Source organism: Melopsittacus undulatus, chromosome Z (assembly GCF_012275295.1).
Source record: "Melopsittacus undulatus isolate bMelUnd1 chromosome Z, bMelUnd1.mat.Z, whole genome shotgun sequence".
In the NCBI taxonomy this organism is placed as follows: domain Eukaryota; kingdom Metazoa; phylum Chordata; class Aves; order Psittaciformes; family Psittaculidae; genus Melopsittacus; species Melopsittacus undulatus.
The window spans coordinates 49,993,323-50,019,339 of NC_047557.1; the positions used below are offsets into that span (position 1 = coordinate 49,993,323).

Below are 26,017 nucleotides of genomic sequence, written 5' to 3' on the forward strand. Positions count from 1 at the left end.
AAAAAAAAAAAAAAAAAAACAAAAACAAAACAAACCAAAAAACTAGAACAGGGAAAAGATCTGGTTTAAATATTACAGTGGTAAGGCAGTCTTAAAGTAGATTTTAGATAGACAAGAGATGTGTAAGAGGAGTGGGTGTAGTAATACAGAAAAGAAAAAAGTGTGCTAATTACTAGTTTTCTTCAAACATATGTCCAGCATGCCAATTTCAGCCACTTTTCTCTGAACTTTCTAGCACCCAAAATACGTGTTGATATTCTGGCTTCCGCCATTTAATATTGTATCTCTCCCTAAATACTATGTGAACACATCTTCTTGGGTTTTGTCTTCATTTTTTCCTCTTCTGTTAAGATATTTGTGGCAGATTTCTACCTCTTTCAGGTGAAAAACATTCTGACAAAAAATAATAGATGCATTTGGGTTAATACTGACTTTGGGGTTTTATGAATATTAAGGTTTACAGTTCCTTATTTTCAGCTTTGACTTCAGATATGCATAGGATCTCTGTGCTTCTCAGGACAATTAACCTTCACTATTCACCACAGGGGTCAGTGTTAATGCACATACTTAATTCTATAATTGTTATTACTTTCATACACATACACTAGTTTAGCATGAAAATTCTTGTTATGAAATCAGGAAAATATGCTGGTGGTATGCCAAAGTGGGATGTCAATGCAGTACTGTATGCAGAAATTTGAGTTAACGTAATTGCTGGGATATAGCTACGTTATTTCTGATGTGCTTTAAAGCTTTACATTTAGTTGCATCACCTGGTGCTTCAGCAGATGCTCTGAACTCATCAAGTGGCTGATGCATCTGTTTGTAAAAGGCTTGGATGGTCACTTTATGCGCAACGATAAACCCGTTGTCGTACTTAATGAGGTCAGTGAAACAACCATAAGAGAAATATATAATTCTGTAGCATTAGTCTGCAAGCATGGTATTGCCTCAGCTTTTTAAGTTTAATGAAGCAGCTACTCTACTGCTGAATATTCTTATTAAACAGTCTCAGCATGGATTTTAAAACTAAAATGTTGCTGATACCATGGTCTCCTTGGAGAGTCTGTGGCTTTTATTCTCTTAAAAACCCTGCATCTTTTATGGGTTAATGGTTTTTAAATAAGCCATTTGCTTCATTTTCATTGTAAATGAAGGACAGTCTGATTTCTCCTGTAAGCTGTCTTATCAGCCTCCAGTTTGCTCTCTGGGGTATGTGTGGTCTGACCTAGCTTAAGTAATCCTGTAAAACAAGCACTTTGCAAGCATTTTCCTATTTTAGATGCCTCTCTAAGAATACAAGTCCCTATGTGAAAACTTGCATGTTTGTGGTGCAGCATCCTCATCACATCTTCACATACTGCAAAACCTTACTGCCAAAGAAAGACATCCATCCATTCGGGATACTTCAGAAAGTTAGCACTGCCATTTGCTGAAATCGAGTGAAATCAAATTACAAGATTTCTCCTGCTGTAGTGGTACTGCACAAGTAACAGTGGTGTCTGATGCAGAATGTTTTTTCTTGAGAGTTAAATGCAGGGCAGACAAATATGCCTGATTTTGACTTGTGAATATCGCAGTAGTAACTTGTAACGTTTACACATAGGCAAGTGTCTCAAGTCATGCTAGGAATCCTTTCCCCCTTTTGCAGAGGGATTAATCCAGCCTGTATGTATGCCATCAGTAACAAACCTGGGGAACAAGCTTACAGGCACATGGGCTGGTGTTCTGCCTGTTGAGCCACACAGCCTCCTTTCACCAACAGGCGCGCCCACCAAGGAGCATCGCACAAAGGTATCAAGAATTTACGTTTCCAGGCTCTTTCAGGTTGTCAGCATAACCCCTGCTTTCCAATTACCACAGTTAAAAGCATCATACAAAATACACTTTAAGTGATGGAAGAAAATGCGAAGAAGAGAGGAAAGACACAGGGAAGCTATGATTTCTACCTCACCTTGTATCATAAATTATTACTGCACACAGGCTGTCATTAAGCAGGTCTATGTGACAAAAGCCCTATACAGGATTATTTGTCAGGTCTGTGCTCTGTGTGAGTTGGTGATGGAAGGCACTTAGTAACAGTGGAGTGTTTTCTCAGGGGATTTGGAGCTCATCGGTCATTTTCTCCTGTGATAACATTGATGGACAGGGGCAGTCTTTAAGTTTAAAAGCACATAATGTGAAGATTGTATATTCCTTTGTAGTATTTGGAGAAGGAAGAGACAAAGTGGTTCGGTCTTTCCATTTATCACTCATAACTTCAGGAGTCAGCAGAGAACAAAAAAAAAAGGAGCACAGAGCCCCAGGTTGCTGTTTTTCCACAACACGTAATGCTGTGAGCTTCCCTGTGGCGATTTGGAGGGCTGGGCCAGGGAGGGGACATGTTCTATCTCACACCTGGTATTGATCAGTGTGGCAGAGTTGCAGAGAGGGAAGGACATACTCCCTCCCTCTGCCTTACTGCCCTCTCTCTTTTGTAGATGGGGACCCACTGCCCACCACCATGAGGACGAACAGCAGCAGATACCTGCCAGAAATCCCACTGGAGCAGCTGTACTCTCCAGCACCCACCATCAAGACCAGAGCCAGTGGCGGTGGCTGCCCAGAGCATGTCACACCGGTGTCGGCCAAGGATGGGCAGCTGCTCTCCTCTGTCATGCGGACCCTCACCACACAGAGGTATGTCAGGGGTGCCATGAAACCCTTTCTTTCATGGGCTCACACAGGCACTTGAAAGGGAGATGTGGTGATGTGCTTCATGAGGGCTTACCATGGTACACTTGTAATTAAATCTTTATCCTAACTTTGTAATGTTTGTGCTGCATATATAATTAAATCCTCACCATTACACTTGGTGAAGAATAAGGAAGCAAGCTAAGGATGCGGCTGCTCAAGTGTGCCAGCTGCAGTAATTTGCCCTGATAGGTAGTGGGAGGCTCCATCAGGTGCTAGCTGGCAAGGGATGCTGTGTTTAGCCTGTGTGATGCTGCCAGCACTTCCGCAGCAAGTTTCCTTCACACTTCCTAAGCCAGTGTGTTTAGCAGACAGACAAGCTATTTCTAGCAGAGGTGCACAAACAAGTGTTGCTTCTTCAGCCATTGCAAGTGATTGAGAGCGGCTCTCTCTGTCAATTTAGAATGGCAGATTTCAGTGTTGAAATACGCACTGAAACTATGCCCTTTGAAAGCCTGCTTTGGATTGGTTTTGTTTTCCTCAGAAGCAAGAAAGAGGATGCTTAAGGGTTTGGCCATATGCAGACTTGATACTTGGGTCAGAATTAAGTTCAGTTTCACTGGTAGGAAGCTGGAATGACTGCATGGGTCTTGAAGTAGCCCTCTATTTTCACAAAACAGCAAATAATAATAATACAATTCAGTTCACTGCACTTGTGTGAAGGGTGAAATTAGCAACTGCTGCTGCATGTGTGATGAGATACCTGAAGGGCTGTCTTTTCCCCCTGACTTGTAGCAACTCTTTTAAAACTTGTGCATTTTGCACAGCTCAGATGTGTGTGCAGAATACAGAGCACAACTTCTTACTGTTTTACCAGGCAGGTTGAAAGGAGCAGGCTGGCTTCTTTGGACTTTCCTGAAGTTACATCTGAGTAAGGTCTAGCTGGGGCATCCTGCAAAGAGCCAGAAGAGGGACAGAGGGAACAGCTGTGTGCCCCATACACTACTTGCTAATGAGGTTTTGTCAGTACCAGTGTTAAAACCTGCTTCTCTGAAGAGATCACCTTATCTGGTGTATGTGGTAGGGAGGGCTGTTTCTAAGATCTCAGTCTCAGCCTTGGCAGCTGGGGCTGAGTTGAAGCTGCAGTGAAGTCCATGGTCCAGCAGCACCAGTGCTTGCAGCCCCCTCCTGCTTTCCTCCTGGTGCCTAAGTCTGAGCACCCTGGGAAGCCATGTGCTGCTTTCCTTTCAGAAAAAAATCCTCTGTAAAATTGAGACTCATCAGAGTCCTTATGTTTTCACTGTCAGGAGGAGCACCCATCTCCTTTGAACATTAGCATCCCACCACCAGGGAAGTGGGTGCTTTGGGGGAGGCAGTACAAGAAAAATAGGCACAGGCAGCAATTAGGGAGGGAGATGTTTGGCACAGTCCTCCTTTCACTGCTTCTTGAGCTGCTTGTGAGATCTGTCCTGAAAGAGAAGGAAACCTTCCCCAGGGACAAGAGCTTCATGCCTGCACACACCTGCCGAAAGTTGTGGCCCTGCTTTCAAACCACTGCAGGTTGTGCTGTTGTTTCAAGTCCAGTAGTCCTTTGCTGTTGATTACTAAAAACAGCTTATCCTGTAGGTCAGGGGATCATTACTAGCATAAGAGATCGCTACCCTGTATCTCAGAAGGGATGGCACAGATCATCACTGGCATAAGAGGGGACCAGCTGAGGTAGGTTTAAAACTTCCATTATGTGCTTAGAGATTTCTTGAAGTGGGTGCACTGCTGCATTGTGAAGAGGTGGAAAATAGAACCACAAAGATGATTGAGGGAGTGGAACATCTCCCTTATGAGGAGAGGCTGAGGGAGCTGGATCTCTTTAGCTTGGAGGAGACTGAGGGGTGACCTCATCAGTGTTTGCAAATATGTAAAGGGTGGGTGTCAGGATGATGGAGCTAGGTTTTTTTCAGTGATATTCAGTGACAGGACAAGGGGCAATGGGTGTAAACTGGAGCATAGGAGGTTCCAGGTTAACATCAGGAAGAACTTCTTTACTGTAAGAGTGACAAAGCACTGGAACAGGTTGCCCAGGGGGATTGTGGAGTCTACTATGTTGCAGATATTCAAGGCCTGCCTGGACAAGTTCCTGTGTGATGTGCTCTAGGTTACCCTGCTCTTGCAGGGGGATTGGACTAGATGATCTTTTGAGGTCCCTTCCAACCCTTGGGATTCTGTGATTCTGTACAGAAACCCTTGGTGATCTGTCTTTAACATGCCACTCTGATGTTTTCCACTCTCCCTCTCTACTTTCCCCCCACAACAGAAGAGATACTTTAAACAAGAATATCGAAGTGCCTGCAACCATCAGCCAGCAGCTTGGTGTACCAACTGCAGAACAAAGTTCGCAAGCTACAGATGTGTCCCAGTTGTTAATTTGTGACATGCAGAGAGAGAGGGTAGATCACAACAATTTTCCCTCCTGCTTCAGCAGCCCCTTTAATGACCAGCCGATATGCAGGATCTGCCATGAGGACAGCAGCCAGGAAGACCTGCTTTCCCCTTGCAAATGTACAGGAACACTGGGGACCATTCACCGCAGCTGCCTGGAACGCTGGCTGACCTCTTCAAACACCAGCTACTGTGAACTCTGCCACTTCAGGTTTGCAGTGGAGCGCAAATACAGGCCATTGGCGGAGGTCAGTACATGGGGCATGTCCCCAAAACCTTATCCTTAATGTGCAAATCATGTTTGTTTCAATATAGGCATCACAAAGTCCTTTGGCCAAAGCCAAAGCAAGCTGTGAGTTTTGGGATTGGCACGATGAGGGCAAGAGGTCAGGGAAAGGGCAGAAATAACAAAGCTCTTATTTTGAAGTGAATCAAATCAGGTGAGAAGAATGGGATCGATGGGTTTGCTTCACTGTAAACTTGAGTGAAGGTGTGGGAAACAGCGTGCAGTGTGTTCCTGGTCTACAGGCCAGCTTGGTAGGGGATGGAAGAGAGGTAAGTAGTAATTTCTGTGGAATGTGAGACAAGAATCAATATTAAATATTGGTCAAGAATATATTTTCACCTTGCTTTTGAGGGAGCAGTAACAAACCAAGGAACCTTAGAAAGGTAGTTTCCATGTTAAGCCCATAAGAAGGAGTAGTTCTTAGTTGGTGTCTGGCATGTTTAATCATTTGTGATGCCATTTGTGATAGCCATAGATGCTCTGTGGCTGCATAAAGTTTGCCAGGTTTGGTGATCCCTATCCTTACACTCTTAATGGTCTTTTGCCTCTCCTATTTTAATTTGAAAAAAATAACAAAAACAAAACTGTAAGAACTGTGGCTTATATTGGAATTCAAAGTGAATTACAAATAATAACATTTTTCAGAAGTAATGAGAAGCATCTTTTTGTATCAGCTGGTGACACAAGCACTTAAATGCTAAGTTTAAGTTCAGGACTGTGTGTCTTTCGTGTGCATCCTCATTGCTCCTGTGAATGCAGCAAACTGGTAGAAGGAGATATGGTATTAAAAATAAGCTTTTATTCACAGATATTTTTGTATTGCTTTTATTCACAGATGAGAGGATACAGGATAAAACTGACTGCTGAATAGTGGGTCAGAAGCCCATGCAGAAAGGGGGTGAGTAGTTCTCACTGAGGACTACCAAAACTGCTTATGCTGGGTTAAGGAATGTGTATTTTGTTTTTATGACACAGTATTTAGCACAAAAGCTTTAGTCTAACCAGAGCAAGCCTAGGCCAGCTGTGTTTGATTGCTTGTTGTTTGGTGCTTCTAGCAGGACTCCAGACTCCTCTGGGAAGCTGATCTTGGTTTCAGAAATGCTGCTGTTTGTTGAGGATTCTCAGGCAGTTAGGAACTATGCAGCAAAATCTTTGTAACTGATTATCACAGTTTAATTTTAAAGTCCAGCTTCTCCAAGCTGTTCCTTTGCAATAGCTGCTCATAGGCTTGCTTTAGAGAGATGGGACATGATATTGTTCAGAGCTAATGATCATTGAAGAACTTGAAAGCAAAGCTAATCCTGCTGAGGCTGGGCAAGTCTGGTTTCTTGATCATTCACTGATAAAATGAGGCTAATTTTTGGCAAAAGAAGTAATAAATAATAGCAGCATCAACCACAATAATAATAATGATAATGATAAAGCTGTCTTTTTTTTCTCAGCTGGACTAATAAGAACCAGGTTCAAGAACATTTCTGAAACATAGTACACATTGTTAATTGATGTTTTTCTCTTTATTACCTAATCTTTTACTGCTTTTCAGCTACTATACCCACAATATTTTAGTACAGTAATCAACTATTATATGCAGTTGCACAAAAAGTCATAAAAGAAAAAGCAGGTTACTCTTTTTAAGTCCATTGTGATCTTACATAAGTATGTTTTCAGTTTAGAAGGGTATTGAAGCTGTACCTTTGAAGTTGAGAGCAGAAGAGACAAAGAGTAACTAAGATGACTTGTACACAAGGGGACAAATTAAGCAGAAGGACACAAGTCAAAGTTTTTTATTTCTGTTAGTATAATTTAAGCTTGCTCTAAAATTTATATTTATTGAATAGACAGTGATTTGAAATAAAAAGAACCTCCTGCAAATAATAACATCAAACCTAAACTTTCTCAAAGAATGACAAAAGCAGATGCAAGTTTCCGGATTCCCATGTCCTAAAAAGCACTAAAGCACTAAGCTTTTAGTGTCCTAAAAGCACTGTCCTATCTGTCTTCCTGCATTACTTGGAGCATTAGGGCATGGAGGGAAGTTTATCATCAGGTATGGTAGGACAATCTTTCACAAGAACCTGCTGTAATGTTTGGTCGAAGGACAAGCCAGAGCAGCCACCTGCTTTTAACTCCACCATGTGTGTGTATGTATGTGGAGTCAGAGTTCTCTTCATTTAGTGAGAGAATTAATTCTCCAAAGATTCCTCTGAACTGGATAATGGAAGTGGTAAGTGGTCCTTTCAGTGGAGGTGATGAGTTTGCTACTGCATTTTAGGAGGTCAAGAGGGATTGTTGTACTCATAAAGTCATTTGTAAAGCGTCGTCTATAGAAGCTTATCCAGTAACTCCTCAGCAGGCCCTGTCTCATGCACAGAATACATCCCATCCATTGGTGAGTGACAGGTAGTGTAAAAATGCTTGAAGCAATCAATCATTTTGTCCATCTTTTCTCTTAGAGGTTTTTCCATCAGGAAAAGAAATGGCATTTTTGACTATTTAAAGACGTACTATCCACTTTCTTACAGGAAAATAAAATAGAAAAAAAAAAAGAAAAGAAGAGACCACAGTATTATGTTTTCTCCTCATCCCTTCATTGCATTGGTCACTGCTTCTTAGCAGTTTAGCCATGGGTGTAAAGGAAATCTCAATGGAAAATCAAATTGAGATACTTCACTTGCTTTATCTAGAAATGTCACATCTGACTTAATTGCTGCTGGTAGTACCCAGGAGAAGCTGCAGCAGTAGTGAGCTTGAAGTGAAGTAAGTAAGTGAAATGAAGCAGTAAGTGGCTCAGCTGGTTGTCCAGCCATATTCCTTCCTCCCCTGCATACATTATGATGGAAGCAGCAAAGAATTTTGTGCCTTACTTCATTATTTGATCAGAACAGGCTAGTGAACCCATCACATTTCACCTGCACTCCTCTTCTTCTACCATGTTGTTACCTTTCCATTAGTTTGTGAGGAAATTAAAGCAATAAAAATTTGTTGCAAGATGGCTTTTTGCCTTCTTTTAAGGTGTCACCTGTGTTCACACTAAGAATGTGAGCCCATGCACTTGAACAAGAGATCTTTAGGTCAGACACAAGGGGCATATCTACAGCTAAGACTGTGTGAGATAATCCTTGAGGTCCCTTCCAACCTGATATTTGGTGATTCTAGGAACTATGTCCTGCCTCCTGTGTACAACATGCAAAGGATACAAAAGTGCAGGGACCTTTGCTTTCTTTTCCGAACTTATGCACAGCAGTCTGGTCTTTCCCTGGATTTCTTTTGTGAAAAGAAGCAAAGGAAAAATAGCATTCATTTTGACCTTGATTTTCTCTTTTGTTCTTCATGTCTTTTTTCTATCATAAATTTCTCTCTGGTCAACTGAGTTTCAAACTGTGTTTTTCTCAAGGGAGACATTCATTTATCTGTGCCACAGGACATCTTTGTTGTCTGGGGGAGAAACATCTCCTAAGACATATACAATCTGCTAACTGATGTCCCAAACCCAACCACAGAGGTAGGAAACTGTCATGTAGTCTTGTCAGGCAGATTGACCCTCTCAACATTGCAGTTGTGAAGTTTCAGGCATTCTTCGTCCACGTTTTTTTTTAACTCAGATTATTTTTCCCAGAATTGTGTTTCATGCATCAGGCATTTTTGGTGATTAACCTCTCCTTCAGCATTCAGTGGAAAGAGATTTGTTCATTGCTATCCACCACTTACTTACATCTTTTGCCTCCTGCTGCATTGGGTGGGAGAACTCTGTGACTTGCCCTGCCTCAAGTCAAAGAAGCACACACCAGAGAATACACACATTTCACCTCCTCCACAGGTATTTGTCAGAGGCTGGTCAGCCAAAATGAGTGATCTCCTTTACAGTTCCTTATCTCCATACTGTTGGCCTACGTGCGTCAAATGTGCCCTGTGTGATTTTACAGTTATTGGTAAGGACTGCTTTTTGTTGAGCCTTCACAGGCATTTGTAAATGGATCCCCTGCAGGTAGGTACAGTGCTCTGCCTGGCTTTCAGCACTTAACGCTGCCTTGCTTATGGACTGAGCTAACCAGGAAACCCCTGCTTCTGGTGGGATTTCTGCTGTGAGGCTGCGCTCAGGCTCCTCAGTTCTCCACTGGGACCTAGAACTTGTTATTTCTGAGTCACTTGTAAACTGATTTATAACAACTGCACTAGAGAGAACGTGATATATTATAAAGGAGCAAGAGATGAATTGTGATATTTTCTTACTGATGATCAATGAGTGCTTCTGTTTATCTCCTTTCTGAAGGGCACCTGGCAGGCCCTGGCACAGAAAATGGAGACCACCAACATGAATCAGACATAATCCACTGGAGCATAAGCTCTCTGTATCATCTTTGAAGCTTGCCATTTAGAGTCACATTTTTGCAGACAACATGTTGCTGTTGAGGTACTTGGTAGGCATGAGCAGAGCAAGTCTAACCATTTCACTTGATTTCAGGGCTCCTCCTTCAGGTAAAGGCATTGTTTAGAGACATCCACAGCCCTACAGTCAGTTAAAGCTATTTGCCAATAATCCAAAAGATGTTGTCCATTTGCACATTACCAGTACATGCACATTCCCCAGTGTCCCAGGCCTTGTGATACTATAAAATTCAGTTCAGGAAGAGCAGACAAGGTCTGAACCCATGTCCTGTACCATATGCTAAATGCACAGCACCCTTGTACAGTCTGTCGGAAATTAGAGGTGTGCGGGACTTGTGCATGGGCACATGGATTTCTCATTATGAATGTACCTAGGGATGACACACCTCAAGGAAAAGAGCAGCTGCTGCTGAGTATCACTGCTTCTCTCTCCCATGTCTTAGTGACCACACTGCCAGTGAGAGCCTGGCTATATTTGACACAGAGGACCCAAGCTGAAGCAATAGAAATTCTAGACACCGGAGGAGAGAAAAGACTATAGTATGATGACTGGTATGTGTGGAGATATGTTTCTCATAATAAACATGGGAGGATCTCAAAACAAACTGCAAACTGAAGTAGTTTCCATTAGTCACTTTTATAGGCCTTCCACTTGTATATAAGCTGCTTTTTTAATGCAGCCAATCCACAGGGAGGAATGCACTATAGAAATTTGTGACATTATTTACATAGATGCTTTTGCTATGTTTCAGAGTGAAGATTAGGCAAGCTTTATATGAGTATTATGTATGATCTTCATTTCAATTTCCATATCGCATCTATGTTGCTTCCACTTGGCTTAGTACAAGAGACAGACACAAAACATGGCAGAGAAAATGTACTTATATGCAATAAAATACTTAGAAAACAGCCAGCTACAACATAAATATATATAAGAACATTATGTGACCATATAAGTCAGCATTGTATTGCTTGTAAGCTATTTACATGTTTTAAACTAACCAGGATTTGCTATTTATTGGTTCATTTTTTTTTTCAAACAAACAGAAAACACTCAATTAACAATATAAAACTCATAAGCAAAACAGCATGACTAGGAGAAAAACAAAGCCAGGATAATCATCACAATATTGGGCAGATATTAAATTCCCTTTTTCCCAATGTATTGCTGGCTGTAGAGCTCATGCTGATAAAGAAAAATAAATTTGAAACCCCCTAAAACCTACATCTGTGCACGAAGCAGTTAAAATGAGCTTACATTAGAATTTAAAACTTCCAGAATTCTTATACTGAATTACTACTTTAGTTTTTCTGCAAGACTTTGAATCATCTGGTTTTAGCTGTTGGGATTCTTTCTGCTTATTTTTCCTCTCCACTGCTCAGTGAAGCAAATCATCAGCATTAAATTACTGTAATGAAGAGACACCAGATGTGCTGCAAGAAGTTTGTAGAAGGGGCACTCTTAAAGCCAGAAGGAAAATGGTGACTCAGCATAGTCACCACGTAGGAAAACTTTCTTGAATCTATGTTTGGAGGAACTGCAACTGTCAGTACAGCACGTTGGGGCTGGGAGCAGGCACATTAAGTATGTACATCTACCCTCCCTTCCTGACCCAAAGGGCAAAATAAGAAGGGCAAAGTGATGCAGAATCTTTTGTACCTAGTTGTTTTCAGCTGCAAACCACCCCCCTGAGGCCCAAGTCACACAGGGAGAAATTGAAGCAGCCATGTAGTTTCCCAGTAGAAGTATGTCTGAGTTAAAGGAAGTATAACAAAAATAAACTTCCCAACACATAAAGTTTTAAAAGCATAACCTCTTCAAGACACTTGTTACACCTTGAATACCATACTCTACTCATACCTAATAGTGAAAAATCCAGAGACCAGAACAAGCTCTTCTCTCTCCTTTACAGAGAAATTGAATAGTTATTTTATGTTCTTTACAGAAATGTTTTGCTAAAGTGCTTGACTTTTTCCAAGCACAAATCTTTCTCATAGTACTGACAGCAAGAACGTAAACAAGACCAAACCACCCCTGGGAAAAAGAAAAAAAAAGAAAAGAAAGAAAAGGAAAAAAGAGCAAAAATTACTTGCCAGTGAACAGGTTGTGCCTTCAGATCATCACCCATCACATCTGTAACTGATCTGTTCTAAAAGTCTAGCAGTCAAGGGCAAAAAATATTGAGGAGAGTTCCCAGGAGAAAATAAGTGAGCAGAGAGGAAACAGCTCCTTTGGAAGAGGCCCAGTGCTGTTCTTTAAGGACTAGCAAGATGAGACAAAATGCTGTGGGTTTTGTGACTTTACTTTTGACATCATAATTCTGTAGTACTGATATGAAGTGCCAGGTTATTATCTCTGTCCTGCTAGTAGCATTTCCTACCATCAACAGGAGGCAAAGTTTGCTTTTTCTAGGAAAAAGCAAGTGCTAAAATGAGAAGTTCTATTGCATCTGACCGTTTAGATTCATTATCTGTCATGTCTTTAGTTCCCATATCCTTGGGCTTATAGATCAGGACATTTACAGTGTGTAGAAATATGTGTTGCCAATAGCCAATCTGCTTTGCTTTTGATTTAAAATGCAAAGTGTGATTTTGTTGAGTTTCTTGAATGCATACATTTGTTTGCCTAACTGGGAATACATTAATCCAAAATAGAATGGGAAATATGAAAAACGTACAGGTGAAAGGGAATACTGTTTCTCCCACAGTTTCACAAAATCTTTTTTCTTGACACATCTTGAAATCTTTTACCTAATACAAGCATCACCTGAAATACAAACTAAGATGGATAGTAGGAAAACGGAATAGCAGTAAGCCAGACTAATATTAAACAGTATAATACTGTTTCATTTGACCTACAAGAAATTTCATAGGTTTTTATTGTGCAACTTAGTAAACTGTTGGTTTTGGTGGGGTTTTGGGTTTTTTTTTCACTATCAGTGAATCAGTAATCCTGTTTTTAGACATCAAAGTTGTATAACCCAGAAACTGGATTATACAACTATACAATTATTTCTGTACTGGCCACTGTACCTGCCACTGTATTATTGGTACTTGGTGGAGCATTGTATATCAGACTCCTGGTTTTCAGCTGGCAAACTACCCAGGATCTAGATTACAAATTCAGTTATGGTGTGACAGCAACAGCCAACAGCACTCTCCTTACACTTAGCTACCACCTGGGGTTGGTTCCTATCTGCACTGTGGCTTATTCTTTTTAAAAAACAAACAAAAAGTGTATTATACACCACCACCCTTACAATAAATAAGATACTCTTTCCACTTTCTAAAAGATGCAAATAAAATTCATTTGATATTTCAGAAAGTATCTTCAGCTCATTCAGACATCCACAATTAAAATATTTCCTGGTACTTAAAATAAGGGCTAAACTTAAATAAGAGCAGACTGAGTTACAAAGAGGCTGTAACATTAGCATAATAAAATTAAAGATCAAATTGTTTAGTTTCTAGCCATCAAACAGGCAGGACCCTCTTTAGGACCAAAGGAACATGTCTGTGAGCTGTCACCATGGCCTTTCTAAAATCACCCACTGAAGACAATAATACTGTGCCAGGAGCTGAATGCTTGACCTGAGCAGGAAACCCCAAAACTGAAATACAGATATTTTTTTCAATTGAAAAGTAACTGTCAAATATTTGTTTTCCTTGGCAAAACATTAACCTAGAAAAGTTTCAAGTCACACTAAATGTTTCCTTGCAATGAATACAAACATACATACCATTCTGGTCTGGAAGATGGTATTTTGAGTTACAGGTAGATAAGCTTAATTTCAGAAAATTCCACTGGAAAAGGTTAAAAGAAAGTTTTCAAGTTAAGAAGTATTTGAACAAAAATATTCAGATGGTTGATTGGGGTTTTTGGGGGGAGGATTTTTGGCCAATAAATGGTCCGCCTGTTCTTAAAAAAAGGTACTTCACTGAGGTGAAACACACTAAAAAAGCCCAGGCAACAGGAGTCTTTCTTTGCTTAAAGCCCAAGGCAAGCTGCTGCCATTGCTCATTGCTGGCATGAAACCAGAGATGACAATAATTTCTAGCAGTTTTGCCTATGTACAGACAGTTTTCACCAAGATTCACTGCAGAGTTATCACTGTGAAAAGAACAAAATGAACTGATATGTTTGATGTGTAATAAGCTATTTTTAGTTCAAAGGGAAATGTGTTTAGGAAAGAATTCTTTCCTGTCTTTCCCCTCCCCCCCACCTTCATTTGTGATAACTATTTAAATACCTTTAACTAAAAAGCAGTGTGATAGATTTTCTTCATTCTGCAGAATCTTCTTTGCTGCTAGTATAATCCCAGTAACATTTATGCAAAGTCAATTTTCCAAGGATAATGTAGTGAACTAAAAAGGGCCTCCCAGTAGAAACAGGTTGTAGCCTTAGGTTCTGATCTGAAAAACACTATGCACATACTTAGCGTTTGTAGCTAGACCTATGAAGGTGAGTGCTTTCAGGATTTGGCCTTTGGCAATGGTGAAGCAGCTCATACTTGTGGAGGTATTTTACAGCAGTTCTCTGCTGACAGCTCAGTTTGGTTAGGTTAGATAAATTCCCAGTCTCAGCTTCTCCAGGGTGTTCTGGTCCTTAGTTGCTGCTTGTTATGATGATTTCCTTCTCCAAATGTCAGGCTTTACTTTGCTGGCATGTCGCATGGATGCCTCCGCCTGTCTATCTCTGCAGATGAGCAGTTCTTCAGTCTCCAGCCATGTTTGGTTAGGAAGGATTAAAACCAGTTAAAAGGTAACTGAGCCCATTCGCTCATCGCAGGAGTCTGAAGTTTCAGATCAGTTGACAATGTCAAACATAAGGTAAAATTTTGGAAGCCAGTAGTAGGCTCACAGACCAAAAGTCTCCATAGGACTGTTACAAACTCACATTAAATTCCCAAGCACCAGGGTCTGCATTCAGTTGAAGGAAGTGTGGAGACTCTCTGATGAAGATCAAGAGCTCAGTGTTATCCTTCTAGGGCAGACAATAGTTTAAATTCAGCTCTGCTTTGTGAAGCAGAATTATAGAACCATAGAATCAACTAGGCTGGAAAAGACCTTTGAAGTAAAAAACCCAACCATTTCCCCAGGCCTGCCACATCCACCACTGTACTATGTCACTAAGGGCCTCATCTACACAGTTTTTGAACACTTCCCAGGACGGTGATTCCACCACTTCCCTGGACAGCCTGTTCCAGTGCCTGAGCACCCTCTCTGTGAAGAAATGTTTCCTAACATTCAGTCTAAACCTCCCCTGGTGCAGCCTGGGGCCATTACCTCTTGTCCTATTGCTTGTGACTTGTGAGAAGAGACTAACTCCCACCTCACTACAGCCTCGTTTCAGGCAGTTGTAGAGAGCAGTAAGGTACCCCCTGAGTCTTTTCTTCTCCAGAGCTGGATTGTGTGAAGGCTGGGAAGTTTTTTCTGATTCTTAATCTAAATGTATTTATGGCTAACTGTTACCCTTTTGTTCTTAAGCCAACACTGTGCATTCAGGAGAATGCACATTGTGTTCGGCCTCACAGTTGGTTGCTCTTAAGCCAACACTGTGGTTGGGAGACTTGTTTTTCATCCAGTCCCTGAGACCCATGATGTCTAAAGCTTGAGAAGGAAACTGACCTCCCATTCATGTTTCCCATTTTTGACATCAGCATTTCTGCTCCCTCTGCCCTGGCCTCTGAATAAGAGCAGTGTTATCTTTGTCCCATGATGTTCAGAAACAAGGTATTGCTGTTCCCAGAGCTGAACTGTCCCCACAAATAAAATTCTGTGTTTCATCTCTCTCTTACAAAGGATTCCTACTTTAAAGAGTTTATGAACTCAAGTAGTACTTCTTTACTGATGTCCCCCTTCAGTTCTCCCTTCTTTTGCCCAGTCCCAAGATTCTTTTAGAGTGTGACTTTGCTGCGATAACTAGACTTTTTAAGTCACCTCTAGTGGTGTTGGCTGTTTTCCTGACACCCTGTCTGTTTTCCAGTTGAAGCAGTCCTGTCTGAGTGCAGTAGATGACCAGTATGTCTCAACAAAGCTTTTGCCACTCCCTGCAGGCTTAGGCACACATCTGCTGGGTAAAGAGATAATGTGGCTGAAGGTGCTGTCCTGCCCCAGCTGGTTGTTGTGGCTGGTTTTTTGCAGAGTGCCCAGTCTGGGTTATTTCAGCCGCACCTGCCCTGTTTAGCAGAACGTGGCTGAGCACAGACCTCTTGTGCTGAAGCAGTGTGTGTGGACCATGTGACCATCGCAGCACCCACTGCCAATGTGATGGCATGGACAGTGGGGGGAGCAGACAAGGGTTTGGAGGGTGTTTGCATCTGAGCAGACCCCATTTGCTATGTGTCACTGTGAGGGATGAGGTAGGACCTCACATTTCTTCAAGGGGCTGGATCCTCCAGGGTTTCTTTGCTTGTGTCAGTCATGAGCTATTAGTGGGCTGTGCATCAGGTGCTGCGCTTACCTGTTACTGAATTTGTGCTTGCTGCTATTATTAATGTCAATTCATGTTGTATTACTCTGGATCTTCACCTGCATATCAGGAACTGGAATCACTGTTCACTTTAAGATTGCACTCAATAAAATAGTGCCTTGCCAGGCAAGCCAGCATTTTACTTCAAACATAACCCTTCTTATGACTTTTTTTGTTCCCAAAAAATTAAAATTATTGCTGTAAGAGTCTCAATTTATTGCAGAAATAATTGAGTGTATTGACACATTTTAATAGAACAGATGTCAGAGTGTCATAGTGCAGATATGATAGTTGCATCTGGTCTTACATCTCGTTCTTTGCCCTCCTGCACTGCCACACCAATTAATCAGCTCAACACTTTGTTGAGACCATTGTGTGGGTTTCAGTTTCAGGAAGGGATTTGCTGACTTGCCTTTTTAGCTACAAAGTAACTTGACAGTGCACATTTCCAAAAGAAAAGACTGAAACCTAGAATCTAAACAGAAGTACTTCAAAAGATAAATATGTGCTGTGACTGAAATCCATACAGCCACTCAAATAACTTACTCATTGCTTTTGACTTCAACTTCAGAACTAGCTTTTAAGGTTAGACTGTAGAATTGCGGGAAAGGAGTTATTATTGCATAATACTCCTCTTGTATGTCTCAGCCTCATCTAATATTTGAATTGGTTTTATTTGATTCTTTGTTCATATGGGTCAGATAAGACATAAGGAGTGCAGGCAGCCTGTAAGCAGCCTCACACCATTTTTTGCTTGCCCAAGTGCATTGTCTTGTGTCTCATGAGAGTCACAGAGCAGAGATGACAACACATGCCATCATGTGTGTGCTTCTTCGCATGCATGTATTCTTGCTGATCTTTCTTCTTGCTCTTCTTGCTCTTCTTGCATTTCATATACTGGCTGAGCTGCATGGAGGCCGAAAGGATCAAAACAGGCTGTGATTTGAGGATGCAGCCTACATCAAATGGACTCAAAGATTTTGTTGTGTTCTTCACTGCTCAGTTACGGGGGAGCAGTTGCCATAGCACTGACATAAGGAGATGTTGACCTTTTAAGGTCTGCCCTAAGAAAGTGGTGAACACCTGCAATTGCCATTGAGATCAGTAGTGCAGCTGCTCAGCAATTCTCTGGTGGGTCACAGTTTATAAACAAATACTTAAAAAAAAAAACACTTCATAGTCACCTTTAAAGGCAGAATCTCCACCACCAGATGCTTTCAGTTCTTCTCATTTTCTTGGCAATTTTGGATTACAGGGATTCATGGCAATTGCAAAGGTGAGGGTTGAAATCAGTCCTGTCTAGCAACAATGAAATAAACCCTGGAACTGTTACAGACGCATTTCTTGGGAGTATTTTTAAGTAAATGAAATAAAAGCTCCAAGGAAAGTGGTGTGAGCATCTCACACAGGACTGTAGCTTTCTCTATGAAGTTGTTCAGATGTAAACATATGTCTCCTTATGTTGCCCAAGCTCTGTCTGCAGCTTCTTCCTGTTCCCTCCTCCACACTGATGTGGTGGGTAGGTGAGCAAGTGGCTGTGTGGTGCTTAGCTGCAGGCTGGTATGAACCTACCACACATGGTATTCTGGTGTCTTAAATAATCTTGAGCTTAAGACACTGTTTGGAAGGGGAAAAAACAATATTAAGCCTCCCTCTTTGACTCACATCTTCCCTTACAACTTCTTGCTTATAGTAGTACACAGCAGTTATAAAGTACTTCCCCTATCTTTTGGCTTTTAAAAGTATTCAGATTAGTAAAAGACTATATCCTGCAAAAAATGTCTATGAATATATTTTTGTGTTCCTTAAATTCCCTAGTCAAATAGAAAATAGATCTTAGGCTGCTGAGTTACTGTGTTGTGTTTAAACCTCACAAAAAAATTCCGTTAAGTAGATAGTTTATCATTTCCATCTGAGAAGATGGTAAGGCTAAGGCAAACTTACCTACTGATTTGTGTCTTTCTGCTAGTGTCAAATTAGCTCCTGGTTGGACTTAATTTCTTTACTGTTGTTACACCCCATATAACAATGGAGAGATAAATGCTGCTGTTTGTTTTTACGGTGTGTGTAAAGCAGGAAAAGATAAAGCAGGGTCTGAACAGAGGGGTAGAATACCTAGATGAGGAACATTCATTATCTTGCACAACTCTCTTTGGTCTTATTCCTTCATCAACCTCTTGAGTCCTGCTGTTCCTTTGGGAAATTGCTATAGCACAAGAAGAAAAAACCCCGAGGTGACTGGGAATAAAGGGCATTAACTGATGACAGGATGAAGTTTTAACCTTAGTTTCTGAACTTAAGGAGATTGGACTTCTACTGCCACGTATAATGTGCTGTGAGTAATGAGGGGGCCAAACAGTTTAAGGATACATGAGCCTTATCCACATCTGCTGGCACTCATCTGCAGCAGCTTTGGTTTCTTCTTGTACTGATCACAGATAATGCCATAGCTCCCTGTTGGAGCATGACTTTCCTTGCCTACAGCATGGCCTCTCTCTCAAAGCAGGAACCTGGGAGGGATGTGATAGACTGGTCATCGATAGCCTGCCTTGCACCCAGCTGTGGTTGCACAGGTAGCTGGGGTTATGGCAGTGCCTTCCACCTCTGCTGCCTGTTACCAGCTTTGACTTTTCTGCTTAACTCATGGGCTCTGGGGTACACACAGTCCTGTGCAGTACATAATGTGTTTGCCCTTGGTGGCTAGGGTAATATGTACAGCTCCCAGGCTCTTAGGGTCCCCAGTAAGAATTATTTTCTATCCTTGGTAGCACCATGTACATGCTCAAAGAATTAAAAATTGTTGCAGAGTGCTTCTGACCAAAGCTTGCAGCTTACATTAGCAAAAATTGCAGGGCTTGGTAGTCTTCCTATTCAAAGATTGACTTGAGTGATGAGGTTTTCTTATTAAAAGGTCTCAGTGTACTGTTGTAGGCTAAACTTCTTTCACCTCTGCCATCTAAAATCCTGTTTATAGAAGCATGGGTGTCTGGGCTTGATGGCTGTTCAATCAGCCTTCACTTCAGCAGTTGATTATCAGGCACTGTTTTCATAGAATGATAGAATAGTTCAGAGTTAGAAAGGGCCTTAAGCACATCTAGTTCCAACTCCCCTGCCATGGGCAGAAGCACCTCACACTAAACCATGTCACTCAAGGCTCTGTCCAACCTGGCCTTGAACACTGCCGGGATGGGGCAGTTATCACTTCTTTGGGCAACCCATTCCAGTGCCTCACCACCCTCACAGTAAAGAACTTCTTCCTTACATCTAACCTGAACTTCCCCTGTTTGACTTTAAACCCATTACCCCTTGTACTATCACTCCAGTCCCTGACGAAGAGTCCCTCTCTGGCACCTTTGGAGGCCCCCTTCAGATACTGGAAGGCTGCTATGAGGTCTCCATGCAAGGTTTTCCTCTTAATAAATATAACCTTGTGTGCATTTAACTGGCTTACACATACCTGAAACAAGCTGAAAATGGCTTTGCTGGTGTTACAAGCAGAATGCAAAAAAAAAACCAAAACCAAACAAAAACAAAAAACCAACCAAAACCCAACTTAAAATACCGTGGCCAAACATTAACAAACAATTTCTGCACTCTTCTTAAGAAGAGCGTGATTCCTTCCATGTTAAGGGAGTTCCTCAAACAGCTGAGTAGACAAATGCCAGGGGCTGTGCTATGCAAAACACTCCCCCTTCTCAAGACAGCTCTACAGTTGAATAAAAAATGCAGTAGGTATATGTACACATCAGCAGGCAGAGAGGTGGGAAAGTTCAGGTATGACCTCTTTAGGGACAGCCAAAGCCATGTCCTGCATGTGGTCCATGTTCCCTCCTCAGAGGGAACATGCAAAATGCAGGGTCTGCATTTTGTAAGCAAGTTGCTTGACTCTGGTAAAACATCCTCCCTATGCTGACACTTGCTCTATCTGCATTATGCCTGCAGTGGCTGAGGAACCCAGGCCCCCAGCATGAGAAACGGACTCTCTTTGGAGACCTGCTGTGCTTCTTTTTTATCACTCCACTGGCGAGCATCTCTGGCTGGTTGTGTCTGAGAGGAGCAGTGAACCATCTGCACTTTAGTAGCAGACTAGAAGCTGTTGGCCTTATTGCACTTACTGTCGCACTCTTCACTATTTACCTATTTTGGACTCTAGTAAGTATTGGTTTTCTCTTTAATTCATAGGAATAAGGGAAAGAACAAATCAGAAAATTAATGATGGAGTGCTGTAGGGCATGTACATCATTGTACAAAGCTTTGCTTATATATGCCTCCTGTACTGATAAATTTAATTTACATCTGCAAGAAACCTCTGGGTTTCACACTATTCAAGTTCTCTGGAAAAACAGGAAAGACAGTTCGATTTTGGGTCAGTCATTCCCAAATCCCAGACACCAGAGGAGCTAGTAAGAGGGAGACAACATGGAGTTCCAAGATACATGCTATGAGAGGAAGTTACATTAAAGATAATGTGCAATAGGTGAAGGCACAGTGCACAAAAGAACTTTAGATGAACAATATGGAAGCTAGAGGATTCAGATTTTATTCTAATCCAACATTTGGCTAATTTTACAATTCAAAAGCCTTGCATGTGGGTGCACCCCATGCTTTCCTCATTACCTGTGCTTGTGCCACTAAGGGAAGTCCATAGCAGAACACACCTTACACCCAAGTGTGTAGAAACACAGTTGCCTTTGCAGCTGTCATTTGTGTGTTGACCCATTCTAAAAGCCACTTGATTTGTGCCAAATTGTTAAACTGAAGTCAGTTCTTGGCACCAGTGCACCAAGGAACACTTGGCTTGGCATTAATGAAGCAAACCCAGAGGACAGCTACCAAAACAAGTGTTCATCAAGTTGTGGTCTAGCAGTTCACTGAAAATCCCAGGTTACTGTTGAGTTTGACATCCTACACCTTTAACTCTTGAGCAAGGAGGAGAACAGAACAGCAGATGCAGAGAGGGAGCATTCACGTGCGAGGCTGTGTTGCTGTGAGAAGAAAAACCCATATGAGCCTGTGCTGCCCTGATCGGGGAAGACCACCCTGCCCATAGTGCCAGCACAGCCCCCGATCCTGCAGGGCTAGCACGCAGCTCTCGTGCACACTATGTATGGCCACATGCTGTATATTTGCCCCCATCCAGCAGTTTTTGATCAGTGTAAGCTGCTGAGGAGGAGACACTAATAGAGGTAATATCACAGTAAGAAACCCCTATCGTGAGCCCACAGTAAGCTTGCAAAAGGAGAAGTGGTGACGGTAAAAAACACAAAACCTCTACACTACGCAACAGCTAGCTCCAAGAAAGCTATGAAAGGCAGCATCTCATTTACTTCATTTGTAACAGTGACACCCTGCCTCATCCATAGAAGACTGCAAGTGAATTTCAGCAGCACACAGTAGTAGGAAAAGCTGAGAGTTTTCTCTCAGCCTCCTGCAGTTTCTGTTTGTGTTGTTTCTGCTTCCATTTTCTGTGAAGCAGCACCAGCAGCACTCTGCTTTGACGGGACAGCCATTTACTCCAATAGTGAAGTGACACTTGTATTTCCTGCATTACTGTCTGTCAGGTATTCAAGCAAAGCTTTTTCAAACCTCCTTCGTGTATGGCTGCCTTAGAACTCCAAATGCTGCCCAATTTATCTAAGACACATAATTCACAAGCACCAGAATGATTGGAAGTCAGTAAGGGGAGCCTGGCTAAGAAGTTGGATTTAATTACCCATGACACATGGACATACCTGACCCTGCTCATTAAAATTTCCACAGCATCTCAAGTGTAGCCCCCAACATCATCTGTTGCGTTTACATTGTAAGTGGCAAAATCCCTTCTATTCACTTTCTAAGTCTTACCTCTTCAGAAGCATACAGAGAAATGTGTTATAGGAGCTGGAGAATATGGTGATAGTGAGCCTGATGTAAATGTGTTCCATGGTTAATTGAAACAGTGTATCTTTAATGTACACTGAATTGTGGAAGATGCAAATCCAGTCTGATCTATTATTCAGACCAGCAGGAGGTGGATGGGCTAATGAAGCACTGTGTTCACCAGGGAAGGGCAAGCTAGGATGCCTTTCAGTGCACAGCAGCCCTCCTGTTCAGCATTAGGTCAATTCAGTGGGCAGATAGGGATGGAGCTGAGGCTCTCTTCACAGTAAGAAGATGCCCTCATTGCCCTCACAGCATTAGTATTCAGAAGAGTTTGGAGCAGATTTAAGTATATTTGCAGATTAAGCCAACAGGCTTGAGTGACAGTGTTTACCCACATTCTCAGAGGGCAGATTTGCAAAATCAAGGTAGAGATGTAAAGCAACTACTTAACATCCCCTACATGGAGAAGACTTGTCTGCTCTGCTCAGCAGCCGAGACCCATCAGTCAACACAGGAAAGTCCCAGTTTGCATTTGCACAGGGGATGCATCTTCTCTTGCCACATAGCAAGGAATGGACCCACACTCAGAAGTGCTAGCCCCATGAAATGCTTCAGCAGCACCTGCCCTTTACTTTTTGGAAATAGGGGAATCCTGCATTGCTTGCTTAGATATTGCTGTGCAGGGAGTATATTAAGAGGTGTGGGGCAAATTACACAGAACATGAGGCAAAAGTTTGCATATAGTTATTTACATACCATAATTACCCAAATAAGCAGTGAATGGGAGAGATGCTATTTTTAGCATCCAATAAGCTATTTTATCCATTCCCCTTAAACAGCCATGCTCTCTATACAATGCTGCTGCTTTTTCTCTGAGTTTATTCACTGTACCTATTAATACACACCCCAAAAAAACCCCCAACCTACTCCCAAGAAGAAAGCTTCAAACACAAATCAGAGATTGCTATTTAAACTGAGAATTCAGGGTCACACTCTGCTTTCTCTCGCTCACAGAGAATCTTGACTCCTTTAAGATCAAGTAGCATGTTGCAGTACAATAAGATTCGCCCTATAGCTTCCAGTGTAAGGTAACTGCTGGTTTAAAACAGGCCCACCTGAATTAATTCAGGGTAAGTTAGAAAGGCCCTGTTTGCTACCCTGTTGAAGAGGTTAACAAATACTAGTGTGCCAAGGACCAATGTAAATCTGGCCTTTGCTCAGCATCTCAAGTTTTGCATCCAGTGTAACAGCTTAGGGTGAGTAACATTGGCTCTGCTGAAATTAAGTAGCTGACATCACTTGGAAACTGCCTCCAGGCAAGAACCCATTGTAAACAAGCTGTCAAACTTAACTAGGTTATCCTGTGAAAATGCCTTAAACAAATTAGCAGTTAAAGCATGGCTTAACAATGCAGCCCTTCCTCAAAGAACTCACGTGATGCTGCTTGAAAACTCAACCTAAAATTGTAGCTCACTTCTCTGAAGCAGTCACTGCATTTTGCATGGCATTCATCTTTCCGGGTATTCGGTGTCCAGTCATTTCCTCACCCTCCCCTTGCCCCATGGCTTCTGCTGATACTGCAGTGCTTTTTAAAGAGAGATTTCTCATATTCATTCATATAATGATGTACCACAGAAATGAAGATGTAGACTGCTTTGCCTTCCGGGACAGCAGAGGAGATTGAAAGATGGGGAATCGATCTGCTGGAAGAGCTGTCTTTGGGCAACCGTATAGTCAACAAAAGCTCTATGTTTCCCTCATTAACCAGCAGACAGACAAATAAATATTTAATAAAAAACAAGTCTTTTTTTTTTGCCCCTAGTAGGATTTTATAGAAAGGTAAATCATTTACTTAGTTAAAAACACTTTTTGCAAGAAGGAAATGGTTTTATAGGATACAATCATAGGCTTGTATATTATGTAATCTCCCTCTATACCTCACTGGCAGCCATCCTGTCACTGCTGTAAGGGCAGGAAAGTAACCAGCACACAGAGCCACTTCTCTGCTAGCAGTCAGCAGCATCTTCCACCCAGCTGTGCAAACCAAGCATGTTACCTGCAGCCTTCATGACACCCTCTGAATAGCACAGACCTACAGAAGTTGCTCAGGTGCATAAAAATCAGTGACAAATGACCAGCTGTATATGAAGACAGAACAGTTAACAAGACAAGGTCCCTCCTGCTCACAGCTAAGAACACAGTAATTGTCACATAAAAGGTCCCAAGGCAGTTTACAGGGTTGTCATTTGTTTGTTTTTTTAAAACTGTACATCTTCTTAAACATAATTCTCACTACACTCAGCTGTCACTAAAATAAGCAGTAAGCTATTTTAAAAAAAATATATAGGGCCAAGTTGTCTTGTATCAGTCATTTCTCTTCCACTACTAGCAGAATTATATTAAGGTTGAAATCTGTTAGCTATTAAAAACAAAAAAAAAATCAAAGACAATCTAAACTGAGATACACATGTTGGCAGATGGCTCACACTCACCTTGTTGCACCTCTGCAATCTTAATGTGATGCATGTAGCAATAAAGCATTAAAGGATATGACCCTGTCACTGTGTGCACACAGTTTAGCTACTGGCAAGCCTTCACCATCCAGCCAGCTACACTGTAAGTTTAACAACTTGCAGCATTATAGGACCCCAAAATCATTCTCATTCCAAGTAGCTGCCACGAATTCTGGTTCTCAGGAAAGACAGAGTCTTGTCTGATTTTTCATGTTATAAAGGAAGAAGAGGTAGGCAACAACAGAAAGCAGGGCACTGACAGCTTTTCTTCTCTGCTGTAGCAACTTGGAGAACAAGCCATCTACCTGCTAGGTCTCATCTTTGCCTGCTACTTTTTGCTCATTTTTATCCCATCCAATCAGGCTGCTTTTTGTTCCACTTCAAGGCATTTCCCCAAACCCCAAATGCTTCTTTGGAGGACCACTCTGACTCAAACAAAGTGCATCTCCGTTCTCTCCTCAGGTATCCTTTAGGTATCACTGTAAGTTATACAGTGAATGGCGTCGGACCAATCAGCGTGTGATACTCCTACTGCCGAATTCTGCCAACATTCCCTCCAGCCAGCAGTCTCTGCTGGGCCTGCAGTCCATCAAGAGGAACTCAAAGGAGACAATAGTTTGATTTGGGCAGTTATGCATAGGGGCCATGCACTAAAAATACATCCGTCAAACTCACTGGCATCAGGCACTGTCCAGAACACTGAAGTGTGCTACTTTGATTTACCAACTCTTTGCAGAGGAATAAGTCACTGTTTGTTTGAATTTAAATCGTGGATGCTGCAATCACATGATTTTTGCTAAGCTGCCAAACTTTCTTATTTAGCAGATACTGTGTGGTATTGCACAAACTTGTGTTAATAATACATCAAGTGATACAAACTTTTTTCTTGTTTAAAATATTAAACTATGGTAATTATCAATGAAAAACAAGTTTAAGAAGTGTTCTGTCTTTATAATTTCCTGTTCCTACAGTATTATTTAGGTAGATCAACAGTAACCACTGCTGGTTTTAGTTTTCTAAAGCACAGCAATAGCACTCCCCCAGTTGATTTTATTTGAAGATCCTTTATACCAATATTCTAGATTATTAAAACTTGTGTTATAAGTTCCACAAATAGGCTTATTATTTAAAAGCTACAAAGTGATCAGAAAATGATCTGCTGTTTCTTATTTGGCATGGAAAGAAAATTCTAGGTAACACATTTAGCAGGTGCAAAAGAAAGAAATGACACAAATTGCAGTAATCTTCCAACTCAAGTACTTTAGTACTTAACACTCAGGGAAAAAAAATAATTGCACTTTTTCTACTTAGAAGCAACAAATTGGGCAACTCATTCTGTACTGAAACACACATTTTGCTCCTGCAAATTCAAACTTGGCTGTTTTTCTC

General features: G+C 41.5%; 1 protein-coding gene across 2 annotated transcripts in view; it reads left to right on the forward strand.

Annotated features, from left to right (window-relative positions):
* MARCHF3 (membrane associated ring-CH-type finger 3) overlaps positions 1 to 25,458 on the forward strand; it is a 71,710-nt gene extending 46,252 nt beyond the window's left edge. Inside the window, exons 2-5 of one of the 2 annotated variants that reach the window (XM_031054449.2) lie at positions 2,481 to 2,679; positions 4,985 to 5,357; positions 20,196 to 20,405; positions 25,091 to 25,458. In XM_031054449.2, coding sequence (XP_030910309.1) covers positions 2,504 to 2,679; positions 4,985 to 5,357; positions 20,196 to 20,405; positions 25,091 to 25,249 — 918 coding nt within the window. In that variant the 5' untranslated portion in view covers positions 2,481 to 2,503 and the 3' untranslated portion in view covers positions 25,250 to 25,458. The remainder of the gene's footprint in view (positions 1 to 2,480; positions 2,680 to 4,984; positions 5,358 to 20,195; positions 20,406 to 25,090) is intronic. The other variant, XM_031054450.2, reaches the window with a different exon arrangement.
* Positions 25,459 to 26,017: the final 559 nt, after the last annotated feature.